The following is an 18,280-nucleotide window of genomic DNA, read 5'->3' on the forward strand; positions in this document are numbered from 1 at the left end:
CCAGAGAGGGCGGGGCTGGTCTGATGGAAAGCTCAAGCTTTTTCCTGCGCTAGGGAAGGAAGGGGGCAGGACCAGGGGGGGGGGGGGGGGGGTGCGGTGTTGGAGAGGAGCGCCCGCTGATGGACAGGAGGGGGGAGGGGAGGAGACTACCATACTGAGGGGGTCAATAGAGTGGCGGGAGTGGCCAGGGTCAGCAGGAGTTTGCTGACTTACGGGAGTGCTATGGGGGGAGCAACGCAGCTATGGGGGGACCTAGCTGGGGATGGGGGGGAAACTGGGTTGCTGCTGCATTGGCCAAAGGTGAGCTGGAGCTCGGAGAGAGAGACGAGGCGGGGGTCAGCCGCTGGGGGGGGGGGAAATGGAGAGTGCGGGAGGCGCGGGCACGTGGCTGGCCGAGAAAGGGGATGGCTAATTGGAGGGGGAGCCCCCTGATCCGGCTGATAACTTGGGATGTGAGAGGCCTGAACGGGCCGGTCAAGAGGGCCCGTGTGTTCGCGCACCTGAAGGGATTGAAGGCAGATGTCGTTATGCTCCAGGAGATGCATTGGAGGGTGGCAGAGCAGGTTAGGCTGAGAAAGGGTTGGGTAGGGCAGGTTTTTCACTCGGGGTTGGACGCAAAGAATCGAGGGGTGGCGATTTTGGTGGGGAAGCAGGTGTCGTTTGAGGCGATGAACATCGTGGCAGACAATGGAGGTAGGTACGTGATGGTAAGCTGCAGGGGGTGAGGGTGGTATTAGTGAATGTATATGCCCCGAACTGGGACGATGCCGGAGTTATGCGGCGCATGTTGGGCTGGATTCCGGACCTGGAGGCAGGGAGCTTGATAATGGGGGGAGGGGGGGGGACTTCAACACGATACTGGATCCAGCATTGGACTGCTCCAGGTCCAGGACGGGTAAGAGGCCGGCGGCGGCCAAGGTGCTGAGGGGGTTTATGGACCAGATGGGAGGAGTGGACCAATGGAGGTTTGTCAGGCCGGGGGCCAGGAAATGTTCTTTTTTTTCCCACGTCCATAAAGCCTACTCCCAGATAGACGTCTTGGTTTTGAGCAGGGCACTAATTCCGAGGGTGGAGGGCACGGAGTATTCGGCCATAGCCATCTCAGACCATGCCCCGCATTGGATGGAGCTGGAGCTAGGGGAGGAGAGGGACCAGCACCCGCTGTGGCGCCTGGATGTGAGCTTGCTGGCGGATGAGGTGGTGAGCGGGCGGATCTGGGGGTGCAATGAAAGCTATCTAGAGGCTAACGATAATGGGGAGGTGCAGGTGGGGGTGGTCTGGGAGGTGCTGAAGGCGGTGATTAGGGGAGAGCTAATCTCCATCAGGGCCCACAAGGAGAAGGAGAGGAGAGAGAGGGAGAGAATTGTGGGGGAGATTTTAAGGGTGGATAGGAGGTATGCAGAGGTCCCCGAGGAGGGACTACTCAAGGAGCGACGAAGCCTCCAGGCCGAGTTCAACCTGTTGACCACCAAGAAGGCAGAGGTGCAGTGGAGGAAAGCGCAAGGGGCGGTGTATGAGTACGGGGAGAAGGCTAGCCGGATGTTGGCACACCAACTTCGGAAATGGGAGGCAGCGAGGGAGATTGGGGGAGTTAGGGATAAAGGGGGGGAACACGATGCGGAGTGCGGTGGGAATAAATGGGGTATTTAGAGACTTCTACGAGGGGCTGTATAGGTCTGAGCCTCCGACAGAGGGGGTGGGGATGCGTCGATTTTTGGATCGACTGAGGTTCCCGAGGGTGGAGGAGGAGCAGGTGGCTGGGCTTGGGGCACCGGTAGGGCTGGAGGAGCTGACTAAGGGGCTGGGGAGTATGCATGCGGAGAAGGCACCGGGGCCAGATGGGTTCCCGGTGGAATTTTACCGGAAGTACAAGGACCTGCTGGGCCCTCTATTAGTGAGGACTTTCAATGAGGCGAGGGAGGGGGGCCCTACCCCTGACGATGTCCAGGGCGCTGATCTCGCTGATCTTGAAGCGGGACAAGGACCCAGTACAGTGTGGGTCATATAGGCCAATCTCTCTCCTCAACGTGGACACAAAGCTGTTAGCGAAGGTGTTGGCTATCAGAATTGAGGACTGTGTCCCAGGGGTGATTCACGAGGACCAGGCGGGTTTTGTTAAGGAAAGGCAGCTGAATACCAATGTGTGGAGGCTCCTTAACATAATCATGATGCCTACAGTGGAGGGGGAGGCGGAGATGGTGGCGCCGATGGACGCGGAGAAGGCCTTCGATAGGGTGGAGTGGGGGTACCTCTGGGAAGTGTTGAGGAGGTTTGGATTCGGGGAGGGGTTCATTAGTTGGGTTAGGCTACTTTACGAAGCCCCAGTGGCGAGTGTGGCCACGAATCGGAGGAGGTCGGAATATTTTTGGCTGTACTGGGGGATGAGGCAGGGGTGCCCCCTATCCCCCTTGGCTATTTGCATTGGCAATTGAACCTTTGGCTATGGCTCTAAGGGAGTCCAGGAACTGGAGGGGGCTGGTCCCGGGAGGGGGGGACACGGATGGACAGACCGGGTTTCGTTGTATGCCGATGACCTGTTACTGTATGTGGCGGACCTAGTGGGGGGGGGGGGAAACCTAGTGGGGGGGGGGGGGATGCCGGAGGTGATGCTGATCCTCAGTGAGTTTGGGGGCTTTTCCGGGTATAAGCTCAACGTGGGGAAGAGTGAGCTCTTCCTGGTACACCCAGGGGGCCAGGGAAGGGGGATAGACGAGCTTCCACTGAAGAGAGCGGAAAGGAGTTTTCGGTACTTGGGGATCCAGGTGGCTAGGAGCTGGGGGAACCCTACACAAGCTCAACTTGACGAGGCTGGTGGAGCAGATGGAGGAGGAGTTTAAAAGGTGGGATATGCTGCCACTCTCCTTGGCGGGTAGGGTACAGTCGGTGAAGATGACGGTGCTCCCGAGGTTCCTTTTTATATTCCAGTGCCTCCCCATCCTGATCCCCAAGGTGTTTTTTAAGCGGGTCAGTAGGAGCATCATGGGATTCGTGTGGGCGAAAAAGATCCCGAGGGTGAGAAGGGTGTTTCTGGAGCGGAGTAGGGACAGAGGAGGGTTAGCGTTACCTAATCTGTGTGGGTATTACTGGGCTGCCAATGTGGCAATGATACGCAAGTGGGTAATGGAGGGGGCAGCATGGAAGAGGCAGGAGATGGCGTCCTGTGTGGGCACGAGTCTGGGAGCGCTGGTGACAGCACCGCTGCCGCTCCCGCCGACTAGGTACACCACGAGTCCGGTGGTGGTGGCGACTTTGAAAATTTGGGGGCAGTGGAGGAGCCACAGGGGTGAGATAGAGGCTTTGGTTTGGTCCCCGATCCGGGAGAACCATCGGTTCGTCCCGGGGAGAATGGATGGAGGGTTCCTGAGCTGGCACAGGGCAGGAATTAGAAGGATGGGGGACCTGTTTATAGATGGGACGTTTGCGAGCCTTGGGGCGTGGAGGAAATATTCGGGCTTCCCCCCAGAAATGCCTTCAGGTACATGCAGGTAAGGGCGTTTGTAAGACAGCAGGTGAGGGAATTTCCGCTGCTGCCAACACATAGGATCCAGGATCGGGTGCTCTCGGGGGTGTGGGTTGGATAGGGCAGGATCTCGGCGATCTACCAGGAGATGCAGGAGGAGGAGGAGACCTCGGTGGAGGAGCTAAAGGGTAAATGGGAGGAGGAGCTTGGGGAGGAGATAGACGAGGGTATGTGGGCGGACGCCCTGGGTAGGGTTAATTCTTCCTCCTCTTGCGCCAGGCTTAGCCTGATACAATTTAAGGTTCTTCACAGAGCGCATATGACAGGGGCGAGGCTGAGCAGGTTCTTTGGGGTGGAAGACAGATGTGGGAGGTGCTAGGGGAGCCCAGCAAATCACGCCCATATGTTCTGGGCGTGCCCGGCGCTGGATGGGTTCTGCAGGGGCGTTGCGAGGACGGTGTCTAAGGTGGTGAACACCCGGGTTAAGCCGAGCTGGGGGCTAGCACTATTTGGGGTATCGGACGCGCCGGGAGTGCAGGAGGCGAAAGAGGCCGGTATTCTGGCCTTTGCGTCTCTGGTAGCCCGGCGGAGGATTCTGCTACAGTGGAAGGATGCGAGGCCCCCGAGCGTGGAAGCCTGGATCAGCGACATGGCAGGATTCATTAAATTGGAGAGGGTAAAATTTGTCTTGAGAGGGTCTGTGCAAGGGTTCTTCAGGCGGTGGCAACCGTTCCTAGACTTTGTAGCGGAGCGTTAGGAGGTGGTCAGCAGCAGCAGCATCCCGGGGGGGGGGGGGGGGGGGGGGGGGGGGGGTGTACTTTGTGTTTATTATTGCTTAATGGGAGGTTTGTATATTGGGGGAATTTGTGATGTGGTTGTAAGGTGTTTATGTGTTCTTTGTTTTTCTTTTTTCTGTAAGGGGGGGGAATATATGTTGAAAATATGTAAAAATTTGAATAAAAATATTCTAAAAAAAAAAAAAAATAGAAACACAGACTCTTATGCTCCGCCTGCTGGGCGGAACCAGCAGGCATGTTCTACCACTCATACTACAGTATAAGGTACATCCCACCTAGGTACCGCGATACCCCTAATATAGCCTACCACAGGTACAAAAAAAAGCTTCACAAGGGCAGCACGGTGGTGCAGTGGTTAGCATTGCTGCCTCATGGCGCCAAGGTCCCAGGTTTGATCCCGGCTCTGGATCACTGTCCATGTGGAGTTTGCATATTCTCCCCATGTTTGCGTGGGTTTCGCCCCCACAACCCAATGATGTGCAGGGTAGGTGGATTGGCCACGCTAAATTGCCCTTAATTGGAAAAAAATGAATTGGGTACTCTATAAATTTATCTTTAAAAAGGTTATCGAAACCTTGTTTGTGCTCCGAAAGCTAGTGTTTGAAACAAACCTGTTGGACTTTAACCTATTGTAAGACTTCTTACTGTGCTCACCCCAGTCCAACACCGGCATCTCCACATCCAATTAAGGGGCAATTTAGTGTGTTCAATCCACCTACCTTGCACATCTTTGGGTTGTGGGGGCGAAACCCACGCAAACACTGGGAGAATGTGCAAACGCCACACGGACAGTGACCCAGAACCGGGATCGAACCTGGGACCTCAGCGCCGTGAGGCAGCAGGGGTAACCCACTGCACCACCATGCTGCCCTGTCAGAGCACGTTTTAACTCTCGTCAGTAACTCCTGGGATTCTAGCATCCCTGCACTGACCCAGTTTCAGCTAAAAATACAGCAACCTTGGATCAAACCTTATTACTGTAATAATGCTGTTCGAATGTCAGGAATTGTTCGGTCACGCCAGTGTTGCCTTCTGACCAAAATAAAACGAAGCTAAGATTTGCCGATTTTCCTGTAACTCTCCATTCTAATTTTAAAAAAATAATTTAGAGTACCCAATTCATTTTTTCCAATTAAGGGGCAATTTAGTGTGGCCAATCCACCTACCCTGCACACCTTTTGTTGTGGGGGCGAAACCCACGCAAACACGGGGAGAATGTGCAAACTCCACACGGACAGTGACCCGGGGCCGGGATCGAACCTGGGGCCTTGGCCCCGTGAGGCAGTAGGGCTAACCCACTGTGCTACCGTGCTGCTCGTAACTCTCCATTCTAGAGCCAAGAAGACTACATCGATGAAATTTAGTCAGTCAGCGTGTTGGAAGCTCTCGCCTTAGGATGATTTTTCGGCCAGTTAGGTCTTGGGATTTTAAGACTGAGCTGGTTGCATCACCGAGGAAACCATGTCAATCCCGTGATCCTATTTGTCTTGACTTCATCATTCTGCTTCCTTGACAAGAGAAGCAAGTTCATTCCACAGGGTCATAGGAAATTTTACCCATTGGCACAAGCCCTGGGGGTCAGTGACAGTATTAGCTTGTATTAGTGCAGCTCTCCCTTGAATCATTGGAGTCATAAACCCTGTGTTCGCATCATGAGAACCCACTGTTTAAACCATAAAAGTAGAATAAAGAGAAATACAATTCTTTACAATTGCCTTACTTAAAACTCCCTCTTAAAAAAGGCAATGAGAATATATTTAAAAAGGAAAACGCTCCTGGCTCCTTTACGTTGAGCTTACCTGACACTGAGAGGTGACTCGACTGAAAGGCCAAGGAGGGTACAGGCATCCCTAGTGAATATGTCACAGATATCTGCCCATTGATTGGAGTCCAGCAGATGGAGATACGGAGAGTTTGCAATACCATGCCGCAGGTAAACTAGGCTCCCCATCAACACCTGGATGTCTGGAATGACAACTCACTCATTATCTATTGAGCAATTCATATCAGAAGAAAACTAAAAGCTAAAAGGCCCAGCAGAAACGAGATCCCTGACCAAAGGCAAGGCATTGGAAGGTGAGGGGAATGGAGTGCATGGGTTATCTGTTACAGAGGAGACAGCAGGTATTGGAAAACAGACCAAGCAACACACAACTTCCAAAATAAATGGCATTACTCCCAACCATATACAAGCTAAGGACAATATATAGCAGAAACCACAGATTGCTCCACAAGATAGAGAAACACCTAACAATTATAATGAAACCAGATTTTCTAGTGTTGCTGTGTTACTATGTTACAAACAACACACAATTAGCAGAGACAGCAGATAGTGCACCAGAGAAGGACAGCAGCAATACGTAAACTAGTGCTGTCAATAACCTGTAATGTCTACAGGAACTGGTAGAGCAAGTGTGGTTGGAGTTCCTTTAGGGAGTGAGATGTTACCAGATATAATGTGCAAATATAATTAAGCAGAGTTTCAGAAGCGGGTGGGGGAGGTGCTGTTGGTCAGGGCATTCTTTACTTCCAAGAAAAGGGAATGGAATTTACTGGTTGTCTATTTCTGTATTTCTCAGCGAATATATAGAATTTAAAAACAAATTCAAAGTACCCAATTCATTGTTTTTCCAATTAAGGGGTAATTTAGCGTGGCCAATTCACCTACCCTGCACATCTTTGGGTTGTGGGGGCGAAACCCATGCAGCCACAGGGAGAATGTTCAACCTCCACATGGAGAGTGCCCCGGGGTTTCAGGATCAAACCCAGGTGCTCGATGCCGTGAGGCAGCAGTGCTAACCACTGGCTATCCGTGAATATATAGAATTGAATTGAAGTGTCCTGCATGGTATCAGACAGTTTATTTGATTTAAAAAAATAGATATATATGTATGCCATACCAGAAAATATCCGAGTCCCTTGATGGGACAACAGCCTATAATTTACTCCAAGATATTATTCCTGCAGTTCCATTATGCTTCAGTTTATTCCATTGGGCCTCAACCTCCATCGAGGAACCCTTAGAACACTGGTTCGAGAGGGCGGCACAGTGGAACAGTGGTTAGCACTGCTGACTCACAGCGCCGAGGACCCAGGTAGAGTTTGCACATTCTTCCAGCGTCTGCGTGATTTTGGCCCCACAACCCAAATATGTGCAGGGTAGGAGCATTGGCCACCCTAAATCACCCCTTAATTGGAAAAATTAAATAAAAAAAGAACAGTGGTTCGCAAACCGCTGTCTGCAAAATAATGTGGAATAGCTTACCAAGTAGGGCTGGGTGATGTGGCTGACCACCCAGGTTGACACAATCAAGAGTGAGAGATTAAGCGGCAGCCGGAAGGTTTTTCTTGTGAGCTGGGAGGCAGCAGTGCAGTGCAACCACCACGGTTCTTGTGGAGAATGGGCCGACTGTCTCTCCGCAGAGGGGAGTGCACACGGACAAGCACGGAAAGTGGCATGAAGATCGGTAGGTAAACCCACAGTTACCAAGGCTGGTGGTGGCCACCAAGAATTCAGCCTTGTTCGAGTAAAAGCAAAATACTGTGGAACAGAACTGTAGAAGGGTCATTAAGACTTGAAAGGCGGGGCAGCACAGTGGCGTCGTGGTTAGCACTGCTGCCTCACGGCACCGAGGTCCCAGGTTCGATTCCGGCCCTGGGTCACTGTCTTGCACATTCTCGCCGTGTTTGCGTGGGTTTCGCCCCCACAACCCAAAGATGTGTCGGCTAGGTGGATTGGCCATGCTAATTTGCTCCTTAAGGGCAAAAAAATGAATTGGGTACTCCTAAATTTAAAAAAAATTAAATAAAAGACTTGAAAGGCCAACTCTAGTTACTCTCCACAGATGCTGCCAGACCTGCCAAGTTCCAACATTTACTGTTTTTATTTCAGCCTTGTTCAAGAGAGTTTGTAAAAATAAATATTTGAAGTACTATATTCATAACCTCAAAAAGGCAAACATACTGGTTCTCCCATGGTGTGCCATTTTCCCTAATAAGGTGTGTGTGATGTGAGGGAGGGTAGGCGAAATCCACGATTGCTACCCCATTTGAAGAAAAGAATCCTTCAACCAAAAAAATGTTTCTGAACCACTGAAGACTTTGGGAATTATTTTATATCGGCACTCTGTAAATCAAGTCTCAAAGGATGCATCGGACAAACTGGCATTCACACAGTGGGGCACAAGGGTTTGCCTAATGATTCAGCATGTGTAACTACTAAGTCACACAGCCATAAAGAACAGCAAGATCCCAAGTTCAGTCCTCAGCCTGTGCTGTTTGTTGATCCCAGCCAAGGTGGCAAGAGGGACACAACATTGGTTTGGGCTGTGAGCTGTGTAGACAGCAGTTAACAATAGGGTTGTGTATGAGATCACTACAGTTTACTCGTCTGCTAGGGTTTTTACTGTTTCTTGGTCAAGATAGTAGAGGGCCCCCTAGCATCGATTAATCCACAGCTTACAACGCCATGGGGTGAATTCTCCGCCACTCCAGCCGCGTGTTCCTCATCGGCGTGCCGTCGCCGGGATTCTCCGTTCCTGTCGCCGGCCAACCATCCCACGCTGCCAGGAAATCCGCGGGTGGGGGTGCGCAGCCAGAAAATCTCGCCGGTGGAGAATTCACCCCCTTACATTTATACTGCAGCTTTAACTTGAGCCAAGGTGCTTTCTTTATTGTACCCCGGCATTATCAATGTTTTTGGTTGAGGAGAGAGGAAGAATTAATAAAACACATTAGGTCCAACAAGAATATCAGATTGACTGAATGGTGCATTCAATCAGACTGCCATTTTGCAACTACACCCTCGGTCTTCCTGCTGTCCAATTCACTTAATAATAGTACAAAATTCAGATCGGCCTTTTAAACAAATGCCTTACAGATGAAAGCTGACCTCTTTGATGTTGGTGTGCAAAGGGTTGAAAGTTCTTGGCATATTCCAGTGCCTCAATCTGATTGATGACACCTCCTGTCAGCAGGCTAATGAAATATAACCTGTGCAGCTTGAACTCCAGGGTGCTGCTCAAAGCCAGCAGCCTCTCCCGATTTGCCATAGCCCACCTGAGGGTGAGAAACAGAGCATTAAAACTAGATCCAAGCAAGGAAAAAACCCAGCTCATTAGACAAAGAAATGGGACTCTCGAACTCAATGCGAAAGACAATGCTTCATGCTGGCATGCAAAGCATACCGCCATATTTAATGTCCCAGATCCCACAGTGCAAACAAACATACACGGATGCTACAAAATACTGTGCAGCAGCAACAACAACAAAGTGTCTTTAAGATAACAAAATTTCAAAATTGCTGAAAAAAAGAGACATGGGGCGGGATTCTCCCATTAATAATGGAGTGGCGTGATCCACTCCGGTGTCGGGCCGCCCCAAAGGTGCGGATTTCAGCGCACCTTTAGGGGCCAAGCCCTCACCTTGAGGGGTTAGCCCCGCGCCGGAGTGGTTGGCGCGCCGCCGGCCAGCGGGAAAGGCCTCTGGTGCCACACCAGCCGGGGCCGAAAGGACTTCGGCGGGCGGCAGAAGTCCGCGCATGCTCGGGAGCGTCAGCGGCTACGGACGTCATCCCCGCGCATGCGCAGGGAGGGGGGGGGCGTCTCTTCCGCGTCGGCCATGGTGAAGACTGTGGCCGAGGCGGAGGGAAAAAGAGTGACCCCAATGCACAGGCCCGCCCGCGGATCGGTGGGCCCCTATCGCGGGCCCGGCCACCATGGGGGCACACCCTGGGGCCAGGTCGCCCGCCCCCCCCCCCCAGGACCCCGGAGCCCGCCCGCCCGCGCCACCTAGTCCCACCGGGAAGAGAGGTGGTTTGATTCTCGCCGGCGGGACAGGCATTCCAGCAGCGGGATTTCGGCCAATCGCAGGCCGGAGAATCGCCCCGGGGGGGGGGGGGGGGGGGGGGGGGAAGAGAGAGCTCGCAGACCGGCGCGGCACGATTCCCGCCACCGCTGAATATCCAGTGCCGGAGAATTAGGCAACCGGCGAGGGCGGGATTCACGCCAGCCCCCAGTGATTTTCCGACCCGGCGGGGGTCGGAGAATCCTGCCCATGCTGTCAAAGCTTACACTCATCACGACAGATACAAGAAGGGCAGCACGGTGGCGCAGTGGTTAGTGCTGCTGCCTCACAGCACCGAGGTCCCAGGTTCGATCCCGGCTCTGGGTCACTGTCCGTGTGGAGTTTGCACATTCATAGAATGTGTTTCATAGAATTATCATAGAATTTACAGTGCAGAAGGGGGCCATTTGGCCCATCGAGTCTGCACCGGCTCTTGGAAAGAGCACCCTACCCAAGCTCCACACCTCCACCCTATCCCCATAACCCAGTCACCCCACCCAACACGAAGGGCAATTTTGGACACTAAGGGCAATTTATCATGGCCAATCCACCTAACCTGCACATCTTTGGACTGTGGGAGGAAACCGGAGCACCAGGAGGAAACCCACGCACACACGGGGAGAATGTGCAGACTCCGCACAGACAGTGACCCAAGCCGGGAATCAAACCTGGGACCCTGGAGCTGTGAAGCAATTGTGCTATCCACAATGCTACCGTGCTGCCCACTTTGCGTGGGTTTCACCCCCACAACCCAAAAGATATGCAGGATAGATGAATTGGCCATGTTAAATTGCCCCTTAATTGGAAAAATGAATTGGGTACTCTAAATTTATTTTAAAAAAGGACAGATACAAGAATTTCAAAGGGAGCACCAATTTATACTGCATGAGAAAAAAGTGCTGATTGGCTGTAAGGTCGACTGATTGGTTCAGGATTTCCATGGGAGAATATAGCAGGGAACTTGTCCTCCACATCTTTGTTTAATTCAATAAAATTGCAATGCCTGGACATGTTTCTTTTTCTTGCAGAGGTAAAGTTCCTGCGTATGAAAACGCTTGGCTTCCAGCATGCGCAAGTGAGCCATATTTCCCAAGGACATGAAACTGAGCCACGTAAGGAGATATTAGGTCAGACAACCAACAGCTTGGTTAAAGAAATGGGTGTAAGGAATATCTTAAAGAAGGGAAGTGAAGTAGAGAGGTGTAGGGAGGGAATTCCAGAGCTCGGAGACTCGCCAACTGAAGGCAGTGCTACCAATGGTGGTCCAATCAAAATTGGGGATGTTCAAGAGGCCAGAATTCGAGGTTCACAGACAACTTGGAGGATTGTGCGGCTGGAAGAGATTCCTGAGATAGGAGGGGGCAAGGCCATGGAGGGATTTCAAAAACAAGGATGAGAAGTTTGACTCCCAATCAAGCAGTCAGTACAGAGATGATAGGGGAACAAGGCTTGACGCGAGTGAAGATACAGGCAGCAGATTGATCACTGAAAATATAAAATGCGAATTGCAGCTTCATTCCAACTTAAAACTGTTGCTTGACACCATCCAAGTATTAACTCAAATTCATATAGCACCTCAAATCATAGAAAAACAGCCCAAGCAGCTTCAAGGATGAGTGGAGTAATCAGATAAAAATGGAGGCTCAGTCAAAGAGGCACCATGAGGAGGAAATGACAGAGCTGGGTCAGAGGTGAGGTTTATGGAGGGTCTTAATGCAGAAGCGATGTGGAGAGGAATTCTACAGTGCAGCAACTAGGTTATGAAAGGGGCTGCGGCCACTGGTGGTGCACAAAACGTTGAGTGAAGGAATTCATAGCTCTTGGAGGGGTATAGGGCTGGAGAAGAGTACAGAGAAAGGCAGTGGCAAGGTCATGAGGGATTTTGACAAAAAGAGAATTGTAAATTGGCGGTTATGTTGGACAATAGGTCAGCAAATACAGGGGTGATGAGTGAACAGAACCTGGCGCGGGATAAGAGAAGGGCAGCAGGGTTTACAGAGGGTGCGGGAGATTAGAGGTCCAGCCAGCAGAGCGCTAGAGGTAACAGAGACTCAGAAGGAGGGTTTTATCTGGAGGTAGCGGACGGGTGCGAGAGGTGTGGAAGGGGGCCGGCAAACCGTGCCTATATGTTCTGGGGGCGAGAGGAGTTGGAGAACTTTTGGGAGGCGCTGTTCAGGGACCTATCAAGGAATGTGAAGGTTGAGATGAAATGGGACCCTCTGGTGGCGATCTTTGGTGTGGCGGAGGTGCCAGAGCTGCTGGAGGGGAAGTGGGCCAATGTCGTGGTCTTCGCCTCTCTGATTGCCCAGTAATGGATACTTTTAATTGGAGGTCGGCCATGCTGCCGGGGGTTGCGGCATGGTTGGGAGACTTGTCGGAGTTTCTCAGGTAGGAGAAAATCAAATTTGCCTTCTGTGTGTCGGAGGAGAGTTTCGAGGTACGGTGGAGGCCATTCATGGCTATATTTGAGGAGCTGTTTGTCGCAGGGGAGGGAGTAAATGGGGCAAAAAATGTACAAACTGTATACGGTGTTGGATGTTCAGGTTGTGTTATTATGTTGAATGTGTTTGGAATAAAATATCTTTTCAAAAAAAAAAAAGAGACACAGATGGTGGCTTCTTCTTCAGCAGCCGAGCTGAGACAGAGGCAAGGTTACAGAGTGGGAAATAAACAGTCTGCATGACAGTGAGTTTGTGGGGTCAGCAAACCAGCTTGGGTCAAACAGGATGCTGAGGTTGTGAACAATTTGCTTGAACCCAAAACTGCGATGTGGAGTCGAATTAAATTGTGATGAAGGCAATGGCTTTGGTCTCCTCGATATTTAATCGTAAAGAGCTGCGCTCATCCAAGGCTGGATGTCAGATAAGCAGTGACACAGAATTAATGGGAGAGCCGAGACAGATTCTTGATTTCATTGGTCTACATGTTGGAGTTTGTACTTTCTCCCAGTGTCTGCGTGGGTTTCCTCTGGGTGCTCCGGTTTACCCCCACAGTCCAAAGATGTGCAGATTAGGTGGAGTATAGGGATAGGGTGAGGGAGTGGGGCTAAGTAGGGTGCTCGTCGGAGGGTCAGTGCGAACTCGATGGGCCGAATGGCCTCCTACTGCACTGTAGGAATTCTATGGAAGCTGGTCCATGTTTTTGGATAATATTGCCAAAATGTTAAAGCAAGGAGGACCAAGGATAGTTCTTTGGATGTATCAGTGCATTGGACGAGAAGAGAATGGATGCTCTGACTGTGATTGGATAGGTATCAAAGGCAATCCCACCGAATTGGACAATAGAGGAGAAGAGACTTTGGGTGGAAGATAGTGTGATATGTCAAATGTGAGAAGGCAGAGAGCTTCAGAAGGGCCCCCAGGAAGGATAATTTGCCTCATGAAGTGCTTATTCAATTTCCTGGTGTTATGATACTTTGTCAAGCCTTTATATCAACCGTTAGCACTGAATACCTCCCACATAAACATTTAGAGTGGAAATCCTGTTGAGCAGTTGTTTGCAATGTGTAGTTACAGGTGCTGGTCAATGAGTGGGGGTGTTGAGTAAATTTATGATGTCTCACCAGAGTCTCTCATTACATTCTCTATCAAAAAAAACATTCAGCTGCTGTATCTGGGAAAATTACCAAATTTAGAACAAAAACAAAAATCTAAATCTGCTCGCTCCAGTTGGTCCCGTGGTAATCAAAGGCAAATAATATGGCAGGGTGTTAGTGGGAATTCACAGAACTTATTCAACAAAACGTTACTGACACTATATAAAAACATCAACAAAGCCATAAAGGTTTCCTTTATGGTGATTTAAGCACTTTAAAAATGAAAAGTAAGCAGAGCCAGATTAATTCCTAATGTTTTCAAGGCCTGTATCTGAATGAAACAGCTCCGAGTGAACCAGTAAAGCATGATGCCAACTACAGCTGTCTCTACTTATACTTTTGTCATTGTCATGGAATATGGCAAAATACTATAGTGCCAAGAGGCAGATCTGGGTCGGTCTGAAACAGGGGAGCATCGTACTGCTATCTAAGTTCTGCTGACAACATGTGCGAATTGAATGGGATTTACACGACTGGTACAGTGGTGCAGTTTTTCATCACCACCAGGGGATGGGACCTCCCAATCACAAACTTCAGTGAGAGTCACAACTGACATCCCTGGGGAGAGGAGGAATAGTTTCACATCCCAGCTGACTGCTGCAACGGAGAGAGTGATGGGAGTCAGCGCCTTTCACTGAAGGGGAACAAGTCATTTTTAATTTAAATACCTAGACCCTGTGCCAGTGAGAGGGTGCTTAAATGGTTAAATCCAGCAAGGTTATCCTAATGGCAGACTGGTTTGCCAGATTTTTGTGAGCCTATAAATAAGCCTGCTGTACGGAGGAGGTGGATTTAGCAGCAGAAACGCTGCACAGGAGTTTATGCATCCAGCTTTCCCAGAATCCGAATTAAAACTGTGCCCATTTAAAAGTAGGTGGCAATGTCTGAAAAGTGGACCATCACATATACCTGAATGAAGTGGTTTGAAGGAATGTAGTGGGAGGGGGCAGAACAAGCACAAGGAACACAGAAGATTTTTAAAACATGTTTCAGTGTTGCAATCACATCCTCGCTCCTGCTCATAAAGCTTGCAATACACCTGGCCAAACAATGAAATTTCTTTAAACTTTTTTAAATGAAGTTTACTTCAAGAATTGCTAATGATTCAGAGTTAGTGAGGTTGCTCAATTTATACCCTTCAGAAGTGGAGAAGTCAGCTTTTGTTCATTACATCCATAACCCAATGATCATTCCAATAGAAGACTCCGTGATACTAGTGTGACGACCCAATACTGAATAGCATCAGGTTCCATTCTTACAGAAATGGGCTTAGACAAGGGAAGGGAGAAAGGAGATACCCGGACAAAGAATCTAAGTGACTCACTCCAGCGCTGGCCTCAAGTCTCGCAGTCGCAGTGCCTCCAGGATCCTGTTCAATTCTAGAAAGGGCTCCTTCTGACTGAGATCAATACATATACCAGATTCCTGCAGGGAAGATATGTTTTAGCACAATAGCTTCATCACTCAGCAATAGCATTTAGCACTCTGCTGGGAAGGGGAAAACTTTCATTTATCCACTCTGTAAGAATATACATATATACATATAAAAATTAATTGTTTATGAAGTGTAGTAACTGTTGTTATCCACAACACGGTGGCAGAGTGGTTAGCACTGCTGCCTCATAGCACCAGGGACCTGGATTCAATTCCAGCCTTGGGTGACTTGTCTGTGTGGAGTTTGCACATTCTCCCTGTGTTAGCGTGGTTTCCTCCGCGTGCTCTGGTTTCTTCCCACAGTTCAAAGATGTGCAGGTTAAGTGGATTGGCCATGATAAGTTACCCCATAGTGTTCAAAAAAGGTTAGGTGGGGTTATGGAGTTAGGGTGAGGGTGTGGGCCTGGGTAGGGTGCTCTTTCAGAGGGCCATGCATAGAAAATAGAAGCAGGAGGAGGCCATTCAGTACTTGGAGCCTGCCCCACCATTTATTATGATATTGGCTGATCATCAAGTTCAATACTCTGATCCCATCTTCCCCCATATCCCTTGATCCCTTTAGCTGCAAGGGCGATATCTAATTGAAATTACACAATGTTTTGGCCGCATCTATTTCTGTGGTAGTGAATTCCATAGATTCACCACTCTCTGGGTGAAGAAAATTCTCCTCACCTCAGTCCGAAAAGGTTTACGCCTCATCATCAAACTATGACCCCCAGTTCTGGTCACCCCCACCATTGGGAACATTCTTTAAATTTAGAGTACCCAATTCATTTTTTCCAATTAAGGGGCAATTTAGCATGGCCAATCCACCTACCCTGCACATCTTTTGGGTTGTGGGGGCGAAACCCACGCAAACATGGGGAGAATGTGCAAACTCCACACAGACAGTGACCCAGCGCCGGGATCGAACCTGGGACCTCGGCGCCGTGAGGCCATAGTGCCAACCCACTGCGCCACCGTGCCGCCAATATATGTTTCTATGAGATCCCCTCTCACTCTTCTAAACTCCAATTAATATAATCCTAACCGGCTCAGTCTCTCCTCATATGGCAGTCCCACCATCCCAGGAATAAGCCTGGTACACCTTTGCTGCACTCCCGCCAAAGTAAGAACATCCTTCCTCCGACAAGGACACCAAAACTGCACACAATACTCCAGGTGCGGCCTCACCAATGCCCTATACAATTTCAGTAAAACATCTGTTCCTATACTCAAATCCTTTCACTATGATGGCCAACATACCATTTGCCTTCTTTTCCACCTGCTGCACCTGCGCACTTTTAGCGACTGATGCACAAGGACACCGAAGTTTTGCTGAGTATCCACCGCTCTCAATTTACACCCATTCAAATAATAATCTTCCTTTCCATTTTTGCTACCAAAGCGGATAACCTCACATTTATCCACATTATACTGCACCCTCTCAGCCTGTCCAGATCCCACTGAAGCATCTCTGCATCCTCCGCACAGCTTACCCTCCCACCCAACTTCGTATCATCTACAAATTTGGAAATACTACATTAAGTTCCCTCATCCAAATCATTAATATATAATGCGAGGGCAGCACGGTGGCGCAGTGGTAGCATTGCAGTCTCACAGCGCCGGAGGTCCCAGGTTCAATCCCGGCTCTGGGTCACTGTCCGTGTGGAGTTTGCACATTCTCCCCGTGTTTGCGTGAGTTTCGCCCCCACAACCCGAAATGTGCAGTGTAGGTGGATTGAACATGCTAAATTGCCCCTTAATTGGAAAAAATGAATTGGGTACTCTAAATTTTTTTATTTTTTAAAAATGAATATGTAATGTGAAGTTGGGTCCTATCACTGATCTCTATGGTACCCCACTAGTCATTGCCTGCCAATTAGAAAACGACTAATTTATTCCAACGGTTTGCTTATTATTTTCAAATGAGCTTTCTATCCATATCAAAACACTATCCTTGGGCGGCAGGTTGGCACAGTGGTTAGCACTGCTGCCTCACAGCACGAGGACCCGGGTTCGATCCCAGCTCCGGGTCACTGTCCATGTGGAGTCCACATTCTCAAGTGTCTGCGTGGGTCTCACCCCCACAATCCAAAGATGTGCAGGGTAGGTGGATTGGCCACGCTAAATTGCCCCTTAATTGGAAAAAAATAATAATTGGAAAAGAAATAATTGGAGACCATAAATTTATAATAAAAAAAGACACTCCCTTTAATCCCACGCTCTTTAACTTTATATAGTAATCTGCTATGTGAGACCTTGTCGAAAGTCTTCTGAAAATCTAAATAAACCACATCCGCCGGTTCTCCCTGGTCTACTCTACTAGTTACATCTTCAAAGAATTCTAACCGATTTGTCAAGCATGATTTTCCTTTTGTAAATCCATGCTGACATTGTCGGATTACACCACTGCTTTCCAAATGCTGTGCTGTGACATCCTTGATAATGGGCCCGAGCAACTTCCCTACTATCAATGTAACTGATCTATAGTTTCCAGTTTTCTCTCTACCTCCTTTTTGAATAGCGAGGTTACATTCGCTATTCTCCAATCCGTGGATACCATTCTAGAGTCAAAAGAATTTTGGAAAATGTGCGGTGATATGCCTGTGTATAATATTGTATATAGTTAGCAGTGCGACCTTCAACCAGCTGGGGGTGCCAGGCATCAGTCATGTGACGTCCGACTATCGGTAGTTGGTAGTAAGGCATAGAACAGGACAGTCGCACATCGGGTAGTTCCAGGAGAGTCTATGAAACTCAAATAATAACTTAGTCTGTATGTTACTTCTCCGCGTGTTAATCAATAATTCATCATTCTAGTTAAGTCACCAGCAGTTCTGAATGAATCATTGCAAAGACAAGGGGCTGGATTCTCCGTCCTGCTGCGCCACATTTCCGGTTCACCCCACCGGCTCCATTACTCCGGCCAGGCAATGAGGTTTTCCATTGTGGGGCAGCCCCATGCAGTCGGGAAACCCCCGAGCTGCCGGCAAAACAGAGCATTCCGCCGGCAGAGAATCCAGCCCCAGGTCACAGAACACAACAAATGGATCTAGTATTTCCGATCAATATGCAGATTAAAGTCACCCATATTCACAGATGTTTCTTATCACATGCATCTCTGATTTCCTGTGTAATGCTATTCCCAATATTACCACTAGAGGTTGG

General features: G+C 49.6%; 1 protein-coding gene across 2 annotated transcripts in view; it reads right to left on the reverse strand.

Annotated features, from left to right (window-relative positions):
- The window catches only part of rmnd5b (required for meiotic nuclear division 5 homolog B), a 128,486-nt gene that overhangs the window by 14,735 nt on the left and 95,471 nt on the right, over nucleotides 1-18,280 (reverse strand). For both annotated transcript variants that reach the window (XM_072512011.1, XM_072512010.1), the window contains exons 4-6: nucleotides 15,021-15,121; nucleotides 9,149-9,315; nucleotides 6,057-6,222 (exon numbers count right to left, since the gene is read on the reverse strand). In XM_072512011.1, coding sequence (XP_072368112.1) covers nucleotides 6,057-6,222; nucleotides 9,149-9,315; nucleotides 15,021-15,121 — 434 coding nt within the window. The remainder of the gene's footprint in view (nucleotides 1-6,056; nucleotides 6,223-9,148; nucleotides 9,316-15,020; nucleotides 15,122-18,280) is intronic.

This window comes from Scyliorhinus torazame, chromosome 7 (genome assembly GCF_047496885.1).
Source record: "Scyliorhinus torazame isolate Kashiwa2021f chromosome 7, sScyTor2.1, whole genome shotgun sequence".
Lineage (NCBI taxonomy): Eukaryota > Metazoa > Chordata > Chondrichthyes > Carcharhiniformes > Scyliorhinidae > Scyliorhinus > Scyliorhinus torazame.